General features: G+C 53.5%; 1 protein-coding gene across 1 annotated transcript in view; it reads left to right on the top strand.

The window, feature by feature from the left end:
• The window catches only part of DLEC1 (DLEC1 cilia and flagella associated protein), a 66,930-nt gene that overhangs the window by 40,131 nt on the left and 2,690 nt on the right, over positions 1 to 24,109 (top strand). The window contains exons 11-33 of the mRNA XM_059390555.1: positions 558 to 648; positions 1,383 to 1,545; positions 2,530 to 2,722; positions 3,561 to 3,619; positions 4,182 to 4,350; positions 4,775 to 4,868; positions 5,114 to 5,244; positions 5,372 to 5,530; positions 8,151 to 8,290; positions 14,816 to 14,969; positions 15,636 to 15,746; positions 16,702 to 16,832; positions 17,308 to 17,499; positions 18,426 to 18,496; positions 18,926 to 19,077; positions 19,672 to 19,790; positions 20,293 to 20,363; positions 22,622 to 22,827; positions 22,922 to 23,038; positions 23,131 to 23,256; positions 23,360 to 23,454; positions 23,635 to 23,719; positions 23,889 to 24,101. Of these exons, the coding sequence (XP_059246538.1) occupies positions 558 to 648; positions 1,383 to 1,545; positions 2,530 to 2,722; positions 3,561 to 3,619; positions 4,182 to 4,350; positions 4,775 to 4,868; positions 5,114 to 5,244; positions 5,372 to 5,530; positions 8,151 to 8,290; positions 14,816 to 14,969; positions 15,636 to 15,746; positions 16,702 to 16,832; positions 17,308 to 17,499; positions 18,426 to 18,496; positions 18,926 to 19,077; positions 19,672 to 19,790; positions 20,293 to 20,363; positions 22,622 to 22,827; positions 22,922 to 23,038; positions 23,131 to 23,256; positions 23,360 to 23,454; positions 23,635 to 23,719; positions 23,889 to 24,101 (3,042 nt within the window). The remainder of the gene's footprint in view (positions 1 to 557; positions 649 to 1,382; positions 1,546 to 2,529; positions 2,723 to 3,560; positions 3,620 to 4,181; positions 4,351 to 4,774; positions 4,869 to 5,113; positions 5,245 to 5,371; positions 5,531 to 8,150; positions 8,291 to 14,815; positions 14,970 to 15,635; positions 15,747 to 16,701; positions 16,833 to 17,307; positions 17,500 to 18,425; positions 18,497 to 18,925; positions 19,078 to 19,671; positions 19,791 to 20,292; positions 20,364 to 22,621; positions 22,828 to 22,921; positions 23,039 to 23,130; positions 23,257 to 23,359; positions 23,455 to 23,634; positions 23,720 to 23,888; positions 24,102 to 24,109) is intronic.

Below are 24,109 nucleotides of genomic sequence, written 5' to 3'. Positions count from 1 at the left end.
AAAAAGAAAGAAAGAAAGAAAGCAAGAAAAGCCTGTCGTCGTGTGTATTTTAAAGCACATGCAAACATGGAGTGGGCTCTCTGGCGCCCAGTCAATGTTCCTTAACTCTTGGCCAAGCTCATGGCATCTGCGCCTCTCCGCCTCTTCCAGCCAAACCCCACACTTCCCCTCTGGATAATTATGAAGAGAATTCCAGCTATCTTGTCATTGCTTTCCTGATTGCTGGCTTTCTGCTCCTTGCCAATATGAAGGGTGAAAATTTTTTCCGGGTGGTTTCCATTGGCATTTCTTGTATCACGAATGAGGTTAAACGTGTGTTCCCGTGATGAAGAGCCATTTGTATCTCAGTCTCTGTGAACTTCTTCTTCATACCTTTCAACATGCTTCCTGCATTAGTCTGGGCTGGGGCCCTGGCAGAACCTCCTGGCCTTAGGGAGAAGGCTGGGGGTGGGGGAAGAGCAGGCGGGGACAGGGTGGGAAGTGAGAAGTGGAACAAGGGGAGGGGTGTGTGTCTGCAAGGAGGCGGGAGGTCACAGGGCAGCCCCTCTCTTCTCCAGGTCTTATTCCTCCCAACGAACCTAGAAAAGGCAGAGCAGACCTTCATCATTGTGTGTGACAACTGCCAGATAAAGGAGCTGGTGACCGTAGGTAGGCTTGTGTGTGCTCCCAGGCCTGGGCTGGGATGGACAGGTGCTATGACTCCAGAAACTGCCACATTAGCCTTGTCCATGGCTCAGCTGTGCCCACCCTACCTCAGGGGGGTGCCCTGAAGGGGTGTTGCAGCCCCCAGGCTCTGGGGTCTGGTTTAGTCACGCTCTGGGGTTTGCTCTGGTCAGACATTGGAGACCCAAGCCAGTGTGGCCTCTGGTACAACCCCAGGGAAACTTCTGGTGATAGACAGATGGAAACCTGGGTGAAGTCTTTGATTTCTTCATTTTGAAACTCACCTGGATCTCCTTTGGGGTATTGCCAGAAACTTAAATATAAATGACCAGAGGCATCCCATGTCCTGTTCTGTTCTGAGCTAGAAGGGGCATTCTGCTGGATCTCCCCCAAGATGTACTCCTCCCTCCCTCCCTCCCTCCCTCCCTCCCTTCCGTCTTTCCATCCTTTCATCCTTCTGTCCTTCCATCCAGTTTCACCCAGTAAATATTAACTGAGTGTCTGTTATGTGCCAAGTTATCAAAATCACCTCCTTGTAGTCTGGGAAGATATGGGTATGGGATGTGTGTGCTAATGGCCCCCATTCCCCTCTTTGCACACTTCTGGGGTTCATGATCAAGGCCAGCTGCATGTGGATGGTGGCATGGATCCTGGGACAGCCTTTGGCCATAGAGCTCTGATTTCAGCCCTGGTGAAACTTTACCATCTTACGGTGTCAGGAATTGGGCAGCTGGTTGCTTTGGATCTGATCTATATTTCTGGTGAAGAAAGTCACCCGGAGCCTGGAGAGCTCACAGACTTAACAGCCCAGCACTTCATACGCTTTGAGCCTGAGAACCTTCAGTCCACAGCTAAAAAGCAGCTGATTATTAGAAATGTTACGTGAGTGACCCCTGTGCCGGGCCCTCCAACGTGCACCCTTCCTCCTCCTGCACCTGACCCAGAGTTCCCACTGAGGCTGGAGCTTCCTTCCAAGGGCCAGGAAGGAATCTGGACAGGATGGGAGAACTCAGGTCTGCACTGCCCATCATGGTAGCTGCATGTGGCTATTGCAATTGAAATCAATTAAAAGTAAAATAAAGCTCACTTTTTTGATGGCACCAGTCACATTTTAAGTACCAGCCACAGGTGTAGCTCGTGGCTGTCCTTTTGGACAGAGCAGATACATAAGACTGCCACTGCTGCAGTCTGTTATATTGGACAGTGTTGTTCTACATCATTCTGGAGTATCCTTAGCCCAGAGCAGTTTTGCAGAAAGGTCTTGCCCTGCCTGTGAAGGGAGGCCAGCCAAGTTCCAGGATCAGGCAGATTGTGACCAGTGGGTTCAGGTCCTGACCATTCTGTGAGCCCGGCCATTAAGCCAGCACAGACCTTCCCTGGCGACCCCAGGCCTTACGAGGGTCTGTCCCCTGAGGTGATGAGCTATACCCGTCGGCTACCCCTCCATCAGCAGCATGCCATAGTCCCACCTCCCCACCGCCATGGAGTTGTCACTGCCCTGCTGGGAGCCGGTGGGCACACCCCCTTCTGGACAGAGCTGTCCTGGGACGCCACAGCTGGAGGGGCAGAGGGTGGTAGAATGGGGACACCAGGCAGCAAACCTTTGGAACTCTCGTGTGGTAGAAGTCATGGCAGAAAGTCTCCAGATATCTACAGTTAAACAGAGCCAGATTTCTTGTGTTTACCATTCTCCCTGCGTCACCATGGCCACTGCAGTGGAGAGAGGTCTCCAGCATGGACCCCCTGACCCCCGTGCTCCCCCACTTCCTGATCCTGGGTCCTCTCTACTCACTCCTGGAGCGGGGCCCAGCCAGGCAGGGGGTCAGGAGACTGGTCCTGGCAAGATGGCTCCACTGGCCCCCACAGGCACGTGGAACTGGCCTTCCACTGGCAGATCATGAAGCCCAACCTGCAGCCCCTGATGCCTGGGGAAAGCTACAGCCTGGAAAGCCTCAAGTACCACCCGGACAGGGAGACAGCCTTCTCCATCCTGCCCGACAGGGGGCTTCTCAGCCCCCACGCGGACCACGAGTTCATCCTGAGCTTTTCTCCTCATGAGGTAAGAATGATGCCATCCTGGTAGTCACACGTGATGGGGCCATGGTACTTTCCATCCCCCGTCCCCGTCCACCCCCTGCCCCACCGCCGTCCTCCTTTAGTGACGCTGAAGCCACCGCTGAGCCTGATAAGATCCTGGCATCCTCCAAGGCCAGAACTTAGCGGAGAGTGGGGTTGGAGGACAAAGCGGCGTATTCTACCTGGTCCTGATGGTGCGCACACCTCATCTGCCCCGGGACCCTGGGCTCGTTTCCTCTGCTCTGGTGTCTTCCGTGTTTCCACTGTGTTGGTGACAGTACTGTCTCTGCTCAGGCCCCCGCCTCTCCTGAAGAGTGAGGTGCAGGAGCCGAGGGCTGGGTTCACATGGTGGGCTCCTGTGTGAGGCCCTGTGTGTAACTCAAGAGGGGAACAAGAGCTGGGAGTGAAGGGGGTGCTCTGGGTCCCCCAAGAGCTCCCTGGCCTGTCCAGCCGGCATCCTGGCCCTATTGTTCTGGGAGGCCCTGGTGCTTCCTACAGTTGAGGGCACTGCCCATGGGCCATGTCAGGGTCTGAAGAGCCTGTCCTTCTTGTCCGCTCTGGCCCAGCTGAGGTAGGAACACCAGTCTCGGGACTGCGGCAGCCCCCACACTCGAGTCCTGCCTCCCATCCTGGCAGGCCACCCCTCTTTCCCTAGGATGGGGGCGTGGCAGAAGGGGAGCACCACTATGTTCTTTGGAAGGCCTCTCTGGCAGCTAGGCCAAGGGGGAGAAGGAATTCCTGCCATGGCTCCCGGCTTCTCTAGGGCAGCCTAATCTGATTAGAATGCAGTTTGTTTTCAAGGTGCCGTGTTTGCCTTACAGTCCAGGGATTTTCACAGTGTGCTCCAGATGGTGCTAGAGGAAGTCCCAGAGCCCATGAAGTGAGTGGGGACAGGGCCCATGAGGGGTGGGCCGCAGGGCCTGCCTTCCCCCTTAGGGATACTGGGGAAGGCAAGGGCAAGGAGTCAATGAGCCCCCTGACCTCAGCAGGCTTTGACACGGGGGAGCACTTCTGCCGCCCTGGCACCTAGGCCCAGAGGGGCTCAGCTGCAGGGAATGGGCTCACTGGGCTCCACTTAGCCCTAGCCCAGGGCAGCCATACTGCTGGGCCCTGGGTGGTGGCCAATGAGGAGGGGAGGCTCTGCCCCATTGTGGGCATCTCCACCAGCTCTTCCCCAGGCAGACTGTCAGGGTGTGGTCCAGGCAGCCTCATGTGTAGACCCCAGGCTGGGTGCCACCACAGCTGAGTTCCAGGAGGCAGCAGGCAAGGCATCCTGTCCCAGACTGTCACTGGTTGGTTGGCTCATGCCTCTGATTTGAGGGCACTTAGGAGCTGCGGATAGGGGAGTGCTTTCTTTTTACAAGACCACAGATAAGGGACAGAGGGAAGGGCTGTGCTCCTGGGCTGTGTTGGCACTTAGCTCACGGTGGGTTTGTGTTCAGCTTGGACCTGGAAAACTGGAAGGATTCCTCGGGCTCTATGGATGATGTGATTGTCCTGGAAATCGAGGTGAAAGGCTCAGTGGAACCTTTCCAGGTTCTCCTAGAACCATATGCCCTCATCATCCCTGGGGAGAACTACATTGGCATAAATGTGAAGAAGAATTTTAAGGTAGGCTATGGTCTCCCCCCAGCCTAGGCTACCCAAGAGTGTGCGGAACTTGGCGTGAGTATGGGGAGGGTGTGGCTGGAGGAGCAGGTGGCAGCCTCCGCACAGAGGATGAGACTGTCCCCGGGGCTCCTGAACCTGATTTGGTGTGCACAGGTGATGGGCCGGGCATGTCTGTCATTTTACCAGCTCCCCAGCATCCTCTGAATGATAGGGCTGTGGGGCCATTCCTATGGTCGTGGGTCTTTGATGGGATACGGCACCCACAAACCCTGCTGTGTGGTGGGGGTGCTGTTGGATGGCCAAGAATTAGCTGGGAGGGTGTAGGGAGGACCCTCTGTGGGCCCACAGCCCTGCAGTCCTTTGGTGGGTGCAGATTTGTGCAGGGGCGGTGCCTGTGGAGTCTGGATTGGGGTGTGTCTTGCAGATGTGGAACAACAGCAAGTCCCCCATCAGATACCTGTGGGGAAAGATCAGTGACTGCCACATCATTGAAGTAGAGCCCTGCATGGGGACCATAGGTACTGCAGGGACTGTGGTGGGGGTGGGGTGGGGGTGTAGGCAAGATGTCCTGAGGCCGGCTGTGGGGGAGACCTGAGAGAGGATGGCGGCCTGTGCAGGGGCTCAGGGGGTTCTGGGATCAGCTCCCGCTGCAGCCTGGCACATGGAGTGGATGAGAAGTCAGCAGAGGCCACACTTCTGGGCCCAGCCACAGCGGGGAACTGTCCCCCTCCCTTTCTCCAGCTCACTTCCCCCTCTCTTCCAGAACCCAGCGAGGTGGAGGATTTTGAGTTGAGCTTTACCGGGGGTGTCCCTGGCCCAACAAGCCAGGACCTGCTGTGTGAAATCCAAAACTCACCCTTGCCAGTGGTGTTACACGTTGAGGCAGCCTTTAAGGTGGTGCTGGGCGGGGGTTGGGGGGTGGTGGTTGCTGTGCGGCTGGGAGGGCCTGCAGGGTGGCAGGGGTAGGGTGCAGAGTCTGTTCCCAGGGTGGCCTGGTGACAAGCCCCTCTGGGTGTCTCAGGGGCCCGCCCTTGTCATCAGCGTCTCAGCCCTTCAGTTCGGTTTGCTGCGCCTGGGACAGAAAGCCATGGACTCCATCCAGATCCAGAATGTCAGCCAGCTCCTGGCCACGTGGTGCATGAAGGAGAGCCTGGTCTGCCTCCAAGAGAGGGGCGAAGATGTAAGTCGGGTGCCCACCAGCTCCAGGGCTGCCTCCCCACTGCCACCCCACCACTGCTGGCAGCTGGTCCACCTGTCCTGGCACATTCAGAGCATTGAGGCTGGAGAGGAGGTCACTGCCTGGTCACCCCGCCTGGCAGTGTCACCGGTTCTCCCCATCTCTGACCCAGTTGGGTTACCCTTGACAGCAGAACTTAAGCCTGAACTGGATGTTCCTGTTCCTTTCTCTACCGTCTTTCTGACGTGGACATAAGACATGGACTTCTCCCTCTGTCAGAGCAGCCTGAGTTGGGAGGAAGATGGGCAGCTGAGCTGGGGGGGAAGCTCCCCAGTCTCCAGGGAGGGCCAGGCCCTCAGGGCTCACCCCCAAGGCTCCCAACCTCCCAGAGACAGTACCCGCAGTTCCAGTACCTGCCACCAGGGGGCACTTGCTCCTGGGCTTGCGGCCCCAAACAAGAGAATCCAAGAGGTATTTCCACTGAAGTAGCTCTTTCCTTTTAGCTATAAACTTAGAGAATACTAAAAGTGATTAAATATAATCATCATTATCATCACTAAATACAATGTGCGATCCAGAACAAAACCAGAGCAAATGGCACAAAATGTCAGCTACTCCCTACCTGCCTCTGGCTAGCTGTGTGTCACCACTGGTCACCCCCACTCTTCATACACGGGACAACTGTGGCTTCTTGGAAGCTGCCTTAGGTCATTGTTGCCCTTGTGAAGCTCTGACCAGGTCTGTGTGATGAAAGCACCCTCCCTCCGACTCCCTGCCAAGGTCCCCCTCTTGCTTGCCCACATACCGTCTAGGGACAGAACATTGCCTAGAACATTCCCTCCTTCCGCATTCAGAAGCTGAGGAAAGACAGGTGCAGCTGCAGATCTGCCCGTGGGCGTTCCCTTTCTCCCAGACTTCTCCTTTACACTTGACCAGCCTTGTTCCTTAGGCAATGGCTTCATTTCTCCCTCTGGGCACTCTGAAACTTAGCAGTTGGGACCATTTGTCTCAAATTACCAGCATCATTGCCAAGAAACGCTGGCAAGTGCCCTGTTACACAGGGTTGGAGTTTTGCACTTTCCGTCCAGGCTCATTGGTCTCCCTGCTTGGATTTGGGAAGCATGGAAGATGGGGACAGGGACAGGGTGGTATCAATATCTTTAGGCAAGAAGCTTTTCTTCAAATGAAACCTTAGGCAGAAGCTCAAGATGGAGAATAAAGTGCGACTGCTCTGGCCACCCAGAGATGCCCTTGTTAGGTGCCTGCTGCCCTAGCCTGCCTTTTCCCCCCACCCTAGTCCCCTTCCTTAAGTACTCTGGGACTTCCCAGAGCACAGAGCACAGCCGTGCTCCTTACTGGATAGAGACAGAGAGGGACAGTGACTTCCCCAGGATCACACAGCTAATGGGTGGTGGAATCATCAGGTCCTCTGCGTTTTTTTCCCACTGTGAAGAATGACAATTTTTTTATAATTGAAGTAACTGTCAATTTCATAGTATGTTAAGATTTATGTCTTAATCGAGGCTGGTATGAATCCTGTCTCTGCAGTTCTCTGTACTCTGTTCTTCTGAGCTCTCAAAAATAATGTTGGGATTTGGGGTCTGTTAGATGTGCTCAGGTCAGGGGCACAGAGATGTAGTCCTGGCCTACAGAATCCCCCCCAGGACTCCCAGGGAGATGCATGTGAGGAACAAAGACCAATAAAAGCAAAGGGGCTCTTCTTTACTACTAGAGCTTGGGGCCCAGACTTGAGCTCATGAGCTGCTTTTACTGAATTAGGCCAGCTCCTCCCTCCCACCAGTGCCAGGGAGGAAACAAGAGAGCACAGAGCCCAGGACAGGCAGCCTGCACCTGACCTTGGCTAACGTGGCAGACTGGGTGGAAGATGGCAGGCCTCTGTGGTGTGGGCAGGCTGCCCTCCAGGCAGGGCCTGGCACTCACTGTCTCAGTCTCCTGGAATGAAGAGACCACAGAGGAGAGAGCATCCCTTCTCGGTGTGACCTTTCCATGTTCAGTGACACCCTCACTAGGGAAGTGTGACCACAGGGCCCTTCCGTCAGACCAGTGCAGGTTTGGGACCAGAAGAGAAAGATAGAGAGCCCCCCTCCCAGGTACATTCTTCTTCCTAAGCTTTTGCTCTTCTCTTCTCCCTTCCTATGGCTGGTATGGAGGCTAAGGGGTTCAAGCCTGCAGTGGGCAACTGTGGGTGGGGGGTAGTCATGGAAGCATCGCCCTTCCCCCAATCTGGTGACTTGGTGGTTTGCCTTCCTTAGAGCCATCAGGGTCCTGACCCATGTGTGATCGCTGGGGCTAGGCAGACCTCACAGAGCCACTGAGCCTGCCCTAGTGTGTCTCCCCTTTCCCCTTGGGGGCACGCCCTCTGTCCTCTACCGCTCAGATCTGGGCCAGGACACAGGGACCCTCTCCTTTACTTAGAGACTTGGTCTTTATCCTCTTCATCCCGAGGGCTCTGCTCTCCCTGTTTGCTTTGTCCTGCCTCCTAGCACCTCTTTGAAGAGCCAGAGCAGCTTGGGGGCGACCCTGGTTGGGGGCAACCCAGCTGCCAGTTCTGCAATTCCAAGTGTCCTCTCTCCTCATTCTTCCGGATTGACCTCCACATCAGGTGTCTCCCTTCGACATTGAGCCCTCAAGTGGCCAGATTCACCCTCTGGGGGAGTGCAGAGTGACCATCACCTTGGAGGCCAAGCAGTGTCAGCGGCTGCAGACCGTCCTGGAGCTGGAGGTGGTGAACGGAGCCTGGAGGTAAGGGGGCGGTGGGGCACAGCCAGGACAGCCCACTCCAGGCCTCTTCACAGTGTATGGATATTGTATGCCATGAAGGATTTGGAGTCATTAAAGAATTTAAAGGTGGTGAAACTTGTTTATTCTATCAGATTTGGAAATTACAGAAAAGGAATTCCATGACCCAGAGAAAACCCACTGGTCATAGTATAGGGTGTATCTTTCCAGTTTGTGTGATGAAAGATTAGAAATAAGTATAATCACAGCAGCACTTTGTGTCACCCAGTAAAGTGAAGACTGTGCTTTCCCTGTGACCCAGCATCAGCCCTCAGAGAGGTGCTCCCCGAGAAACACACACGTGTGCCCTGGGAGCCGAGCACTCACAGCGGATGCTTGTCGCCATTGTTCATAGTCGTGAAAAACTGGAAACGTCCAGCGTTCACCAGCAGGAGAACGGACACCAAAAATTGTGACGTGTTTAAATGAGCAAATACCACTGTCTTCTGGGAGGCCCACACTGGACACCTCCAAGGTTTTTGGTGCTGTTCCCTTTCTTTCTTCCTCCTTCCCTGCCTGCCTGCCTGCCTTCTTTTCTTTCTTGTGGACAATTTCTTACATACATAAAAACAGAGCAGTGTAATGAGCCTCCACGTACCCATCACCTACCTTCAGTAATTATCATATCACTACAAATACTGTTTCATTCCTATCCTTCACCCCCTCCTAAATTATTTTGAAGCATCGTATTCATTCTTCAGCTGGGCGAGGGTGGTACCCAGGCGCTCTTTTTATAATTCTTTAAACTGTATATATATTTACGCTGTTAATAATAGTCATTTCTGCATATATTTGGTATTAGAAAACACTAGAAAAACTAGAAAAACACTGAAGTGCTTATTTTAAATCTTCATGGATCCTTCCACCTCCAGTGCAGGAGACTGACTGCCCATTACCCCACCCTCTCCCAGCCACAGACAGAATCTGACTTTTAAGTGTGACCACCTGATGGCTGGGGGTGGGGTAGTACCACCTGTGTCCGTTCGGTTTGAATGCATTTCTACCCAGCATGGGTTTCAGTGTGACTCTGTCTCACTGATCCCATGTGGCATCTTGTGAGCCTTAAATACCAAGGTTAAGTCTTTCTCCTCTGGGAGAATGCCTTTTATTAAGTCTGCCTGGTTTCCTTTCCCATCTCCTGTTCTTCAAGGACCCGGCCTGAATCAGAATGTTTCCGGGTGTAGGTAATGGAAACACAGATGTAACCAACTTGAGCAAAACTGGAAAGCTGTTGGCTCCTGTAGCTGGGCGTTCCTGCCCTGCTGAATCCATGGGCTCCAGTCTTTTCCTGGGTCCGTTCTTCTGCTTCTCTCTGGTTCTCTACCCACTTCCTCACCCCTGCCCTCGCCTCTAATTCTGTTTCTCTGTTTGCCTTTCTCTCCCCTGAGGGCAGGGGGCCTCTGGTCCTGGGGGCGGGGGCCACTTAGGGCTCAGACCCACACACTTCCTTCCAGCTTAACAACCTTCAAGAAAAATGAAACCGGCTCTCTCCGGCTCTGACTGGGCCTCTTTGGGTCACATGCCTCCCCTCCCCCCATGCCTGTGCCAGAGGGGGAGGGTCGGCCTGGTGGGAAAGTTCTCCAGACAATGAAGGCTATAGCCCACCACAGGCCTGCTGGATCTGTAAGGCAGGAACTTGATGAAGTTCTAGAACCTAGGTGAGGTTTGGTGGGCGGAGGTCCGGAGCCGATGACCAAGAAAGAATTCTTGAGACATCTTTGGTGCAAAATGGTGGTTTATTAAAGCACGGGGACAGGACCCGTGGGCAGGAAGAGCTGCTGCCCCGGGTTGTGAGGGATGGCAGGTTATGTACCCTGCTGTTGGGGGAAGGTGAGGGGAAGGGAGGTTTCAGTGGAGTTTTCATATGCTAAAGAGGGCCTACTAGGTGCCAGGATGTTCCAGGCCTGCCGGAGGCCTTGCCCTTGCTGCTGGATCAATGTTGTCTTTAGACCAGCCATTAACATTAAGATAGTTGGGAGACTTTTTGGTGGGGTGTCACAATCCTGCTATCAATCGTCTTTGTTAGTGAGATTTAGAACATTTGTAAGCCAAGGGAGACTCCGGTCTAGCAGGATTGTGAGCTCTGCAAGTTAACTATTTGCTTATTGTTCATGGCAGTCAGGGCTGCCTGAGGGATGCTACACTTATGGAGGGGAAAGGGTGAAGAGGGGGTGCAAGGCGCCAGCTCCTGCTTTGTCCTCAGCCAGCCTCCTGCTCCCTCATCACAGGCCTGCTGGATCTGTAAGGCAGGAACTGAACCATTTTTCTTGTTTTCTCTCAGGGTTTGCGCTCCTTGTTCAGGGAGATGTCCTTGGCCTTGCCAGGTGCTCATTCAGTGTTGGGTGGATGCCCTCTTCGTGGCAGTCATATTTTTAAATTTCCAAGCTTTTTTGTTCTCAGATTGTTCTTTTTAGAGCCATATGTTATTGTCTTATGGATGCAATAGCATCTCAGATCCCCCCCAAGGAAAGTCATCTTTGTTTCCTCATGTCGCTGTTGGGATCCTTCACCTTCACTTGGTGGGTTTTCTTGTACAGTAAGTAATCCTTGGCTGCCCAGTTGGGGTCTGGAGTGTGAGAGGAAGGAGACTTACACGAGCAGCTGGCGGTCTCGGTTTCTGAGGAAGTGGGTGTAGGTGTGGAGAGCACTCCTCTTCTAGGGAGCCGAGTGGGCGTGAGCGCCGTCAGTACCCAGCGACCTGAACCCGGGAGGAGGACGGACCACCGTTGGGGAAGGCAGCCAAGACAGCAGAAGAGGCAACCCACGCTGGCCAGTGACCAAAATCTTTGCGTTCCTTTATCCATAAATAGGAATGAAGTGGAGCTCTGTGGCTCTTTTTCCCGAGGATAGCTGAGAGGCCCAGGGTTCCTGCAGGATGGGCCCTGAACTGGCCATGCTCACCTCCAGGCAGCCTTGAGTTAAGTCCTCAGCTGTTTCCCCACGGAGGCGCGCCCCGTTCTGCTGTTAGGGGAGCTCTCCAGGGAGTTTGAATAGTCTGTTCTCTGTGTCATTAGCTAATCTGATCACAGCCGCCCTTCTTTTTCTTTCTCATTAGAGCAGCATCGTATGTACTTCTTTATTCTTTATTTACAGTTTTCCACAAATGGCCCAGGGTATTATATAATGGTGCAGGTGTAATCATGGCCAGTCCCGGCCCAGCCTCCCGCCTTCTCCACCCTGCTGGCCTGTCCATCCACATCCTCGTGATCTGTTCATGGTAGCTGTCCCAGTGTGTGTGTGAAGTGACATTTCATTGAGGATTTGGTTGATTTTTTTTTCCTGATGCATCTTTCATGTGCTTATTGACCCTTTGTATGTCTTTTTTGGAGAACTGTCTCTGGGGATTTTTGCCCAATTTAAAAAAATAGGGTTGTCTTTTTTTATTATGGAGATGTAAGTGTTCTTCATATAGTCTAGATATGAATATATGCTAGGTATATGATTTTCAAATATTTTCTCCCATTCTGAGGAATATCCTTTCACTTTCTTGATGGTATACTGCAAAGCCTAAAAATTCTTAATTTCCATGAAGTCCACTTCATTTTTCTCTTTTGTAGCTTGTGCTTTTGAGGTCATATCTAAAAAACCATTGCCTTCGGGCGCCTGGGTGGCTCAGTCTGTTAAGTGTCTGCCTTCAGCTCAGGTCATGAACCCGGGATTCCTAGGATTGAGCCCTGCATTGGGCTTCCTGCTCATTGGGGAGTCTGCTTCTCATACTCCCACTGCCTGCTGCTTCCCCTGCTTGTGCTCTTTCTGTTTGTCAAATAAAGAAATAAAATCTTTAAAAATAAAAATTTTTAAATCTTTTAAAAAAATAAATCATTGCCTGATCTCATGTCACTAAGATTTTCTTCTAGGAGTTTTGTAGTTTGGACTCCTGCAGTTAGGTCTCTAATCTGTTTTGAGTTAACTTTTGTGTATGGTATGAGGAAGGGATCCAGCTTCATTCTTTTCTATGCAGATAACCGGTTGTGCCAGCACCATTTAAAAAAAAAGAAAAAAAGATTTATGTATTTGGGAGAGAGTGAGTGGGAGAGCAGGGGGAGGGGCAGCAGGCAGAGGAAGAAGCAGACTCCCCACTGAGCAGGGATCCCAGCTGTTGGGCTTGATCCCAGGACCCTTACATCATGACCTGAGCCAAAATCAGGAGTCAGAACCACCCAGGCGCCCCTTAGCACCATTTTTTAAGAACACTGTTCCCTACCCATTGACTTATCTTGGCACCCTTGTCAAAATCAGTTGACTAGGGGCCCCTGGCTGGCTCATTCAGTGGGTCACGTGACTCTTGATCTCAGGGTTGTAAATTTGAGCCCCACACTGGGTGTAGAGATTGCTTAAAAAAAATAAAATCTTAAAAATCAATTGACTATACATGTGAAGATTTATTTATGGCTTGTCAACTCTGTTCCATTGATCTATATAATTATTCTTATGGTAGTTAACACATTTTCTTGATTATTGTGGCTTGGTAGTAAGTTTTGGAATCAGGAAATGTGAATTCTCCAACTTTTTTCTTTTTCAAGATTGTTTTTGCTATTTCGGGTCCTCAGAATTTTCTAGGAGTTATAGGATTAGCTTATCACTTATGGCAAATAGCCAGCTGGAATTTTAATAGGGAGTGTACTGGATCTGTTGGTCAGTTTGGGGAGTGTGTTCAGCTTAACCATATTAAGTCTTCTTATCTGTGAACATGAAATGTCTTTCCATTTATTTAGGTCTTTTTTCTTTTATGATGTTTTGGCATTTTCAGTGTATAAATCTACTTCTTTTGTTAAGGTTATTCTTATATATCATTTTTGGTGCTTTTGGAAATAGACTGGTTTTCTTAATTTTATTTTATGAATATTCATTGCTACTTTATAGAAATAAAAATATTTTTGTTCATTGATCTTGTATCATGCAACCTTGCTGAATTCATTATTATTTCTAATAGTTCTCTAAGTAGAAGATTGTGTCATCCATGTATAGAGATAATTTTACTTCTTCTTGTCCAATCTGGATGTTTTTTATTTCTTTTTTCTGCTTAATGGACCTAATACTCCAGTACAGTGTTGAATAAAAGATGCAGAAGTAGATATTCTTGTCTTGTTCTCCATCTTAAAAAGAAAGCACTCAATCTTTCACTGTTAATGATGTTAGCTCTTGGCTTTTTGTAGATGTCCTTTATCAGGTTGAGGAAGTTCCCTCCTATGCCTAGTTCGTTGATTGTTTTTCTCATTGAAAGAATGTTAGATTTCCTTGAAGGTTTTTTTCAGCATTTATTGAAATGTTCATGTCCTTTTTGTCCTTTTCGTCCTTGGTGTGCATTGGGCATGGTGTTTTACATTGACTTTTGGATGTTAAAACCAACCTTGCATTCTTTTAAAAAATCCTTTTTGGGGGGCGCCTGGGTGGCTCAGTGGGCTAAGCCTCTGCCTTCAGCTCAGGTCATGATCCCAGGGTCCTGGGATCGAGCCCCGCATCGGGCTCTCTGCTCCGTGGGGAGCCTGCTTCCTCCTCTCTCTCTGCCTGCCTCTCTGCCTACTTGTGATTTCTGTCTGCCAAATAAATAAATAAAATCTTTAAAAAAAAAAATCCCGTTTGGTCAGTGTATGATCCTTTTTATATGTTGCTGGATTGGGGTTCCTGGTATTTTATTGAGGATTTTTGTATCTGTAGCCATAAGAGATATTGGTCGGTGGTATTCTGTGATGTCTTTGTCTGGTTTTGTTACAAGAGTAATACATTTTGGAATGAGTCTGGAAGTATTCACTCCCCTTCTCTGTCATTTAAGAGTTTGTGAAGGATTGGAGTGGATGTATGTCTAGATTTTCTATATTGTTCTGTTGGTCTGTGTGTGTATCTCATCACCAACGGTTCACTAACTTGATTACTGTAGCCATAAAGTCTCAACACCTAATACAGCAATTTCTTATTTTATTCTTCTTTTTAAAAATTTCTTTAGTTATTCTATGTCCTTTGTCTTTCCATATAAATTTTATAATGAGCTTGTCTATATTTACAAAAATCCTTTCTGGGATTTTTCCTAAGAATTATGTTAAACCTATAGATTAATTTGTGGAGAATTGACATCTCTACTATGTTGAGTCTTCTAATCCATGAATATAGTTCATCTCTCCTTTTATTAAATCTTTGATTAATTTCACCTGCATTTTGTAATTGCCAGCATATAAATCTTGTATAGGTTTTATTGATTTACATCTAAGTATTTCAGTGTTTCTGAGCAATTATAAATAACATTGTATTTTTAATTCCTATGTCCACACGTTCATGGTTAGCATACAAAAAATGTGAATTTGAACCTCATTGCTTTCCTGACTCAATAATTGTGGGAGGTTGTTATAGCTGTTGTTGTTTTTGTTTTTTAAGAAGTTTTTAAAATACAATCATCTCGGGATTTTCCACATGGACCATCATGTCATCTGCAAATAGGGATGGTTTTGTTTCTTCTCCTCTAATCAGTATACTTCTTACTTCCTTGTGTTCCAGTTATCTTCCTGTGTATGCTGAAGTACAGGAGCCCCACGTGTACCTGCAAAGCAGCCACATGGAAGTCACGAACCTCTACCTGGGCGTGCCTACCAAGACAACCATCACACTCATCAATGGCACCCTCCTGCCTACCCAGTTCCACTGGGGCAAGGTGAGTGAACTTGCGCTGTTGAGCACCAGATCTGCAGTCCTCAGCACCAGAGGCCCATGTGGAGCGGGTCTTGCCTGCAGTTGCCCCCCAAGGTGCTCCCCAGAACAGAGTCTCACTTCTCTTCTGCAGCCTGCCCCTTGCCCCAGGGTGATCTGACATGCTGGGTTCCTTGAAGGAGCAGCACATCTGGTCTGGTTTTTCCTTGCCCTGCCTCCGGGGAATTCCATTTCCCCCCTACCTGAGAAGGAGTCTCTGGAGCACACAGCCAGGGCTCCCGGCCAGCATAGCCCATGACTGGTCCCCACGCTGTTGGGAGCCCCACTAGTTGGGGCTCACTGTGGAGTTTCCTTTGCATGTTGTGGGAGGTGGGGCCGTGTCCTGTGCCTCCAAGGCAGCTGTCTTCTGCTCACCATCACTCTAGGCCTCCCAGGGCAGCTAGCTTAGTCCAGGCAACTCCTGACAGGTGGGAAGTTGCCCAGGGTTGGGGAGGGGAGGCGAAGGGAAGAGTGGTTTATCCCCACCAGTGAGCGCACAGCCCTTTCTGGCCCTGCCGTGGGCCCCCAGACTGCCAGCCTCCACCAGAGTGTGCCCCAGGACTAAGCACTGTCTGGACACCAGGTCAATGCTGGGAATCTAGCATGTGACAAGAGGCCCTTTGTCTGCCAGCTGCTAGGGCGCCAAGCAAGCGTCTGCACAGCAAAGATCTCCCCTAGACGGGGCACCCTGGGTCCCAGTGAGGAGCGCCAGCTCAACCTGGAGTTGACTGCACATACCCAGGTGAATAAGGTGGGGAGGAGGCCTGAGGTACTACGAAGGTTCCCCGGAACTATGTGCCGGCAGGGAGGTCCGCCCCAAACCCCACTCCTCTAAGAGGGCAAGAGATTTCTTGCCTTTGCGCCTGGGGTCCCCATTCCTGTTAGGCCTGCTCTCTAGGGATACAAAGTCCCGAAGCCTAGAGCAGGCCTGAATGTGCCCTCAAACCCACTGGCCACGTCCAGCCTTTGGTACTAGCTTTACCCTTCCCTTCTTCTGCAGCCGTACGTGGGCCCGCCTTTCCAATTTGCCCAGAGATGCAGAGCAGAGCTGCTGCTCACAGCAGGCCCTGTGCTGGGTGCTACTGGGAGAGGTTAGCCGGTGGCCGCCTTCCCAGAAGAAAGGCACAGCTGCTCCCTGGCATGGCCCACAGGAAGTCCCTCGGGGCAGAATATGCTCAGGACTTGGTTGGGGGTTGCTGGCCGTTTGTGGTTCTGGTGAGAAGAGAGACTTCTTCCTTGCAGAGGCTTGCAGACCCAGTCCCATTTCTCCCTGGCAAACCTGGAGATGGTGGACTTTCTCAGCTGAATCTGAGCACTAGAGTGATAGGCAGATAGATACAGACATGGAACAAACCTCACTTGGGTTGGGCTTGATTTCTGTGGGAACAGCTTCATCAGAATAAGTGTGTGGCTTCTCCAGAGGCCCACCTGGAGGGTCTCCCTTCATGGGGCTATGCACAGATATTTGGAGCAGACTCAGCCAGGAGCCCTGAGGAAGGTGTGGAATGTCAGGCTGGACCTGTGAATGGTGGCTCACTGGAGGGACTGGAGAGACCTTTCACAGAGTGGAGACTAGACAGAGGTCAAGGCCTTTGTGCTGAGGGCCCCATAGCAACCACCTCTTCTAGGCAAGATCATCTGGGGCCCAGTCCAGGCACTTATGGGTAGTGATGTGCCCTTGGTGCGCTTTCTTATAGGAAGAGCTGATTGATCTGGCCTTCCCTTGTACCGTGTCAGGCATGAAGGAGCCACTGGTTCTGGGCATTTCTGGGAAGCCCCAGGGACTGCAGGTGGCTATTGCCATCTCTATGGAGGACTCTGGCAGCAGGTGAACCCAGGGCTGGGGCCAGGGCCTGAGGGTTGAAGCAACCACACAGAGGACTAGCACCTACTCCCAGATGACTCCTGTGGCCAGGAAAGGGCCACAGTATTATTGTGCCACCCCCCCCACCCACACCTCTCTGGAGCAGGTCTCTCTACCCAAACCCTGCCCTCCGTGTGGTCTTTCCCCACACACCTGGAGACATGGCGTCCAGGCTGGTGGGAGGTGCAGGGGACAGGGCTGTAGGCAGCTTGGGCTCTCCCACACAAGGCCAGTCACCCCTGGTCAGAGAGGGTTTGTGGTTGAGGCCCCTCCTGGTCTCACGAGCTGACAAGAAGGATGTGCCTGTGGGCCAGCAGCTTCACGGGAGGCAGTCCAAGGGCAAAACCTAGTGCGTAGGTGGCTCTCACACTCCCATCCCAGCGGGCTCTCTGGGCAGGCCTGAGGGCGGCATGTAACCAGTGCCCTGGGCCCGGGCCAGTGTGCCCAGCATGGAGCTGTGTCCAGACCGCCTGGAGGAGCTCCGCCTTGACTTCGGCTCGACGGTGCCTCTGAGGACCCGCATGAGCTGCCGGCTCATCCTGACCAACCACTCCCCGATCCAGACACCTTTCACCCTCCAGTTTGAGTACTTCGGGAGTCCCCAGAACAGCCTGACCCAGAAGGCCAGCCTGTAAGTCTGGTTTCTCTCAGGGGCAGTCCCCAGGGAGCATGGGGCCTGGCGGGGTTGCCGTTAAGCATCTGTGTAGCTAAGGAGGCCCGAGGCTGTGTGGTGTGAGGAGTGAGAAAGGTGTGTTTTCACAAGGATACGTGGAGAAATGTAGAGAAACATCTCGCAGCACCCATCTCCCAGACTCTGCGGGGACCTTTGGGAGATGCTGGGGCTGTGCTGGGGGACTGGAGGGGGCTCCTGGTAGATGAGGCGGTTCAGGCCAGTAGGTGAGGGAGAAGTTCCTGGCAGCCGATGGAGCTGTGAAGTCAGAGATATCACAGTGAGGCATCTGCAAATCTGTAGCTGGACGTCAGCCTGGGGAAGGTTTTACGCCACAGAAATTGGCAATTTACCAGCACACCAGAGCAAACCCCTCACCACTCCGTCCCCTAAGGCAGGAGGGCCCAACTTCAAAACCACTGCCACGGGTGGTGGGGAGCCACTCATGGTTTGTAAGCCATTAACTTTCCCAGTCCAGTAAAGCTAGTGGATACTTGATGCTGGACAGATGTCATCAGGAAAGACTGGAAACAGGGTCTTTTGTAGAAGGCTGGGCAAGAGATGAGTCTGCGCTGGGTTGGTATCCAGGGTCGGCAGGACAGATCCTGGGGGTAAGAGGTCTCTACCCTAGCGCCCTTCTGTGTTTCTTGGAAGGCAGTCCCTGGGCTGGCAGGTGGCCTACCCACAGGGCTTTGGGTGGTGGGGGTATAGCAGGTGCCAAGACCAGAGAGGGAGGTGTACAGACCTGACCTCTTCCCTGGGAGGAGCAGGCCGAGCTGCCTTCCTCCACTGGGCTCCTGGTAGGATGCTAGTTGCCGGGAGCATGGCTCAGCTCTGGGGAACAGCCCTGATGACTTACTGCTCTTTCTGTGTCCTGTCTGGTGAAGCCCCAACATGCCCCCTGCCCTGCTGAAGACATCTCGGATTCGAGAACACTTGGCCAAGCGAGAGCAGCTGAGTAAGAGCCCCATGGTGGGCCCGAGCAGTGTTTCCTGGGGCCTTTTCAGGGGCTGGGCCACCTGCTGCAGGGAGGGGACCCTGGTCACAGACCCCATGTCAGTGTCTTTTCTAGCAAGATCTCTAAGATAGCCATGGCCCCCTGCCTGACAGTATACCCTTTTTGAATGGGGCCATCTCATGGCTAAGACATACAGCCCATGGACAGGGTCTGGTTTGGATTTGGGATGCGTGTTGACTCAGAAGGGTGGGCTCTCCTGGGGGCCTGGCCCCTGAGAGGTGAAGGAGGCTGCCTGCTGCATTCTGGCCTCTTGGGAGGAGCGTCTGGGCTATGGACTGGCTTATCTGGTATAGTGCTTGGCTAACTCCTGAGGGTTTGGACCTCCTTCTTGCCCTGCCGTCCTGAATCCCATTCCTGGTTATCACCCAGATTTTATGGAAAGCGTGTTGTCTCACGGGAAAGGAGCTGCCTTCTTTCCCCACATTTCTCAGGGCATGCTGGGGGCCCACCAGCAGCTAAGCATCGACATCGCAGGCTATGCGAACATGTGGGGCGAGTACTGGGACAACCTCATCTGCACGGTAAGCCTGAGCCCGGCCTCACCTTCAGCCTCTCCCTCCCCCAGCTCCAGCCCCTTAGCCTCTTGGATCTCTCCTGGTTGGAGGACAATGCCCGTGAGCTTGGGATGGGCATTCGCATCCCCAGCAACCACAGGGATTCAGGAGGGAATGGTTCTCGGGAGCAGACCATTTCATAACTTTTCCCACGGGGTCCCCTGAGGCTGGGCACACTGAGGAGGGCAGAGGAATCTGACAGGCTGCCTACTTGGGCCAGGACTCGAGACCTGAAGGAGCGTGAGTGTGGCGCAGCAGTAACAGCCTCCCAGAGCCACATGTCACCTAGCCCTTGGTGCAGCCACTCATTCTCCCATTTGCCCGTCTCTCACTCATTCCGCCTGAAAGGGGCGCCTGCTGTGCATGGGTTCCTGTGGGGTCCTTCTGCACAAGGACAAATAACAGATGATCCAACAAGGAGTTCCTAGCTCAGTGCAGAAGGGCAAACTCTGTCTGTTGTTCAGTTGGAGGGATGGCTTTGAACGGGGCGGGGGTGCATGGGGAGCCAGGGACTGCCAGGGCAGGGGACAAGAGGGACCCAGAACTGGTGTGCATTTGCAGGTGGGGGACTTGCCACCAGCAGTCATCCCAGTGCACATGGCAGTGGTGGGCTGCCCCATCAGCTCCCAGAGGACCACCTACTATACCACTGACCAGCTACAGAAGGAACCAGTCATCAGGTGACCCCACCGGCCTCATCCCCCCAACCTTTGAGACCCTCTGGCCATCACCCTGGCTCCACATGCTGACCTTGTTGCTCTTCAAGAGGCCCAAGGCTTCGTGGCACCACCCAGCAAGAAAGCCCCAGGACAGGACTGCCTGGGAAGGGAGAGGCCTCTGAGGCCATGGCTTCTGTCTGCACAGGGCTTGGGGGAGTTGGGGAGAGGAGTAGCCAGTAGTCAGGGTGGTCTGAGGGCCGTGCCAGACCCTGGGCCCCACACACCACGAGTGGGGATCTGTCGGGAGATGTGGGGCAGGGAGGGGGTGCTACCAAGGCACTGAGCAGCCCTGGGTCGTGCTTGCTGGGCGCTGCAAGGGAAGGCCTCCAGCCCTAGCTAGGTCTCCGTGACTTCAGGATCCACCACCGCTGCGGGCCTCCTCTGTGCCTAGGCCCCAGTTCCAGCCCTGCCTGCGCTGTGTGTGCCTGCTGTGGTGGCGCTGAGCCTGGTCTCTTGCCTCCAGGTTCGGCACCCAGGTCTCCGGAGGGGACACAGTCACCCGAATCCTTCGCTTGAATAATTCCAGCCCCTGTGGTGAGAGGCTTTCGGGAGAAAACTGGGACTCTCCTGACAAGTCCTGCCATGTGGTGGGCGAGGCTGGAGGACAATGGCACTGGAGGGAGGCTGATGACCCTCTAACCCAGGAGTCCAGGTGGCCTGTGGTTACTGAGGGAGGCCCCTGAGGGCCAAGGTGGGGAGTGACCTGCTGGTTGGGGGTTGTCAGAGATAGCCGCTTCCATGAGCTAGGACAGGACGTGCCCTTACTCACCCCTGGGCGCCCCAAGTGTCTGTGGGCCCTGCTCTCATCAGGTTCGCTTTGCACAAGGACAGACACTGGTGGGGGACACCTTTCCAATCCCTTCAGCCCGCACTACCTGAGCCATAGCCAGGTGTTGTACAAGTTGCTGGGGACCCAGAGGGAATAGGACAGCACAGCACTGTGCTGGTGGGGTGCCGTGGTCAGGTTGAGTGCGTTGAGGGGGACTGCTGGAGTATCGAATGGGGGCATCCAGGCTGCATCCAGGAGGCAGGACGAACCAGCTGGGCCTGGGGAAGCGTATGGGAATGGAGGGTATCCGGGCTGCAGGAAAAGCTTTGGCCGTCTGGAGGTGGACCAGGGTTCCAGGCATCCCAAGGCTGGGCCACGAGGGGGCTTAGCCAGTCTTCAGGGGCCGGGCCCGAGCAGCTCTGACTTTAAGCTCCTTGGTGCCTGTAAAGAATGTGCAGCAGGGCAATGCCAGCCCTCCTGCTCCATCTGTCCATGGTGTCCCTGCTTCGTCTGTCCATGGGGTCTGGCCAGTTAGGAAAGGGGCACTGAATTCGCTGCTCAAATTGGCTTTTTCAAGATCCCCTGGCATTTCCAGGGGTACCTGGTTGGCTCAGTTGGTAGAGCCTGTGCCTCTTGATCTTGGGGTTGTAAGTTTGAGGCCCATACTGGGTGAAGTTACTTAAAAATACAGGCTTAAAAAGAAAGATCTGGTGTTTGCAGCAGTTTTACTTCTTAGCTGTTAGATGCATTTGAGAACTGAATCACATCTTTGCCTTTGCCGTTTTTACCCTTTATCATTTTGATATGTTTCTTTGTAAACAATGGAGAGCTGAGCTTTTAAAAAGCCCAACCTGACATTAGCTTTTAATAGGAATAGTCTACATACTTATTTTATGATTTTACATTTTCTACTTTCTTTTGTTTGTTGTGACTTTGTGTCATTTTCCTTTTGTCTAATTTTGAATTTCTCTTCTACCTTCCTTTGTTTTGGTGGTTCCCTTCTTGTCCTTGGGACTCATCATCACACTCCATTTCTCTGTCTTTACTGAACTTCGGTGGGAGGGGGGAGGTCACTGGTGGCCTTGGTGAGGGGGATTTGGTGGGTATAAGAGGCAGGTGCCAAGGTAATAACTTGAAGAAATACGAGCTCAGGAGCATAAGCCTGTTCGCCAGGTCTCCCGCAGGGCTAGCCATGAGTCAGATGTTAGCTTGGGAGTAGCTGAGAGCAGAGTGGGGGAGGCGATGGTGGACAGGGTCCTACAAGCGTGCTGTGGAGGGACAGAGGTGATTTGGAAAGGTTGTCTGGTAGTGGGAAACTGTTCAAGGTGGGGAGACTGGGCATGCCTGGCCCGAGAGGGGGTGGAGGCAGACGGAGGTGGAAGGGAAAGGGGGATAGCTGAGATACCTGCCGAGCAATGGGGGTGTTGCGATGGGACTTCAGGGCCTTCTTGATGTGGGGGCTTTGGGGAGGAGAGCTGTTGGCAGTAGCCCAGTGCCCAGCAGCCCTGTGCCCAGCAGGCAGCTCAGGTGTCAGAGAACAGGGAAGGCGTGACAGTGGGGCCAAGGGTCAGTTCAGTTCTCCAGGGTCAGGCTTTGCCAGGTGGGTAGAAGGCTGGGGGTAGGGAGGGATAAGAATCCTGGCAAGACAGAGGTTGACATGGTGGCGTCTAGACGAGCCCAGCTGGGGAAGGAAGTGAGTGCAGTGGGAGCTGATGGAGGGGAGAAAGCAGGGAGAAGGGCTGGAGCGCCTGGGGAGGCTGTGGGGAGAGCCCCAAGGACCTGGAGCAGCACATTTGGATGCGAGGGCCTGCTTGCTGCGATCCTTAGGGTAGGGCTGACAGAGCCAGCTGACGCAGCCTGTGGTCTATTCGCAAAACAAGAATTGCCTGAAGTGGCATTAGGGAGAAGGCGAGACCCCTCTCCACCCTGTGTATGGGAGAATAGGCACCAGTAGGGGTAGCGGGGCAGGGGTCCAGGGAAGATTCGCCTGCCCCTTCCTCAGCCCTCCCCCTCCCTCCTGCAGACATCCGCCTAGACTGGGAGACCTACATGCCGGAAGACAGGGAGGACCGGCTGGTGGAGCTGCTGGTGTTTTATGGGCCACCTTTTCCACTGCGGGACCAAGCTGGGAATGACCTCTTGTGCCCAGAGACCCCTGAGAGCAGCAGCTCCTTCTCGTCCCCAAGCCCCTCCAACACTTCGGACTCCAGCCACGAAGCCGTCCAGACTGTGAGCAGGGGTGGAGGGGTGGGGTGGGATAGCAGCTGAGCTGGGGCCAGTGAGCCTCGAGCCTGTGTGAGCCCCAACAACTCCCTGATGACAGGCCAAGGACAGCTCCTGTGTCAGCAACAAGGTCTCACAGAAGTTCATCTCAGTCATTCTGCGGGAGCATGATGGGGTGCCCGCTGACCACCTGTACTGCATCAGCCCCAAGCAGGTGGTGAGTCGGGGAGGAGGGCGGGCTGCTGCACTGGGGGGCAGCAGCACCAGCGCCATGGGCAGGAGCAGCACTGAGGCTACTGTCCGTGTCAGGTGGTCCCTGCAGGGGGCAGCAGCACCATCTCCATCTCCTTCACACCCATGGTCCTGGGCCCTGATGTCCTGCACAAGGTGGAATGTGTTGGCTACGCCCTGGGCTTCATGAGCTTGGACGATGAGGTGAGCCCTCCATGCCCAGGATGGGGCCACGGCCACCCCCTCTTCCAGCTGGCATGGTGCCCCTCAGCTCAGGGACAGCCCATAATCAGGCTTGGCCTCACAGGTGGAAAGAGAGCTTCCGGGGAGGAGGCGTCGCCTGCAGGACTTTGCAGCAGGACCGCGGAAGCTGGACCTGTGTAGCTATGTGAGGCCCGCACAGTGAGTGGCCATGGCCTCCCGTGATCCCCTTGTGGGGAGCACCTGCACTCTGGGAGCAAGAGGACAGGCATGGAAGGGAGAAGCTAGCGGGAGAGCCCAGGCAAAGGCTGGCTGGGGCCCAGTGAGCATAGTGGGACAGCCAGGAGGCGCCCAGGGCCCAGCCGTGCTCCTTGTTGGCAGGCTAAGCGTGGAGCTGGACTACGGGGGCGGTGTGGAGTTCTGGCACCAGGCCAGTGATCTCATCCCGGAGCAGCCCTGTACTGGGGTGAGTGTGCTGTCCTCCCTGGCCCTGCCAGTCCACTTGGGCCTCAGAGGTCCCTGTGAGCCCTCTGACAGTCCGGGTCCTCCTCCCGCAGGAGTGCTTCCACTCCAGAGCTGCAGGCTCTTGGAGGGTAGAAGTGCAGCCCGGCCTCCCCACCTCTGTGGCTCCCCAGGTGCTGAGTGAGCTGGTGACCACCCACCATGTGAAGCTGAGTAATACCACTGAAATCCCGCAGTACTTCCGGCTCCTGGTCTCCAGGCCCTTCTCCGTTTCTCAGGAAGGGGCCAGCCGCAGCCGCAGAGCTCCTGGCCAGGCGAGGGGCGGTGAGGAAGAGCAAGCCACAGCCAGCAAGCAGCTGGTGCTCTACCCGCAGGAGAACATGCTGGTCAGTGG

Source organism: Mustela nigripes, chromosome 2 (assembly GCF_022355385.1).
Source record: "Mustela nigripes isolate SB6536 chromosome 2, MUSNIG.SB6536, whole genome shotgun sequence".
NCBI lineage: Eukaryota > Metazoa > Chordata > Mammalia > Carnivora > Mustelidae > Mustela > Mustela nigripes.
Note: the sequence above shows the minus strand (reverse complement) of the source record. Positions and strands in the feature narration are given on the sequence as shown.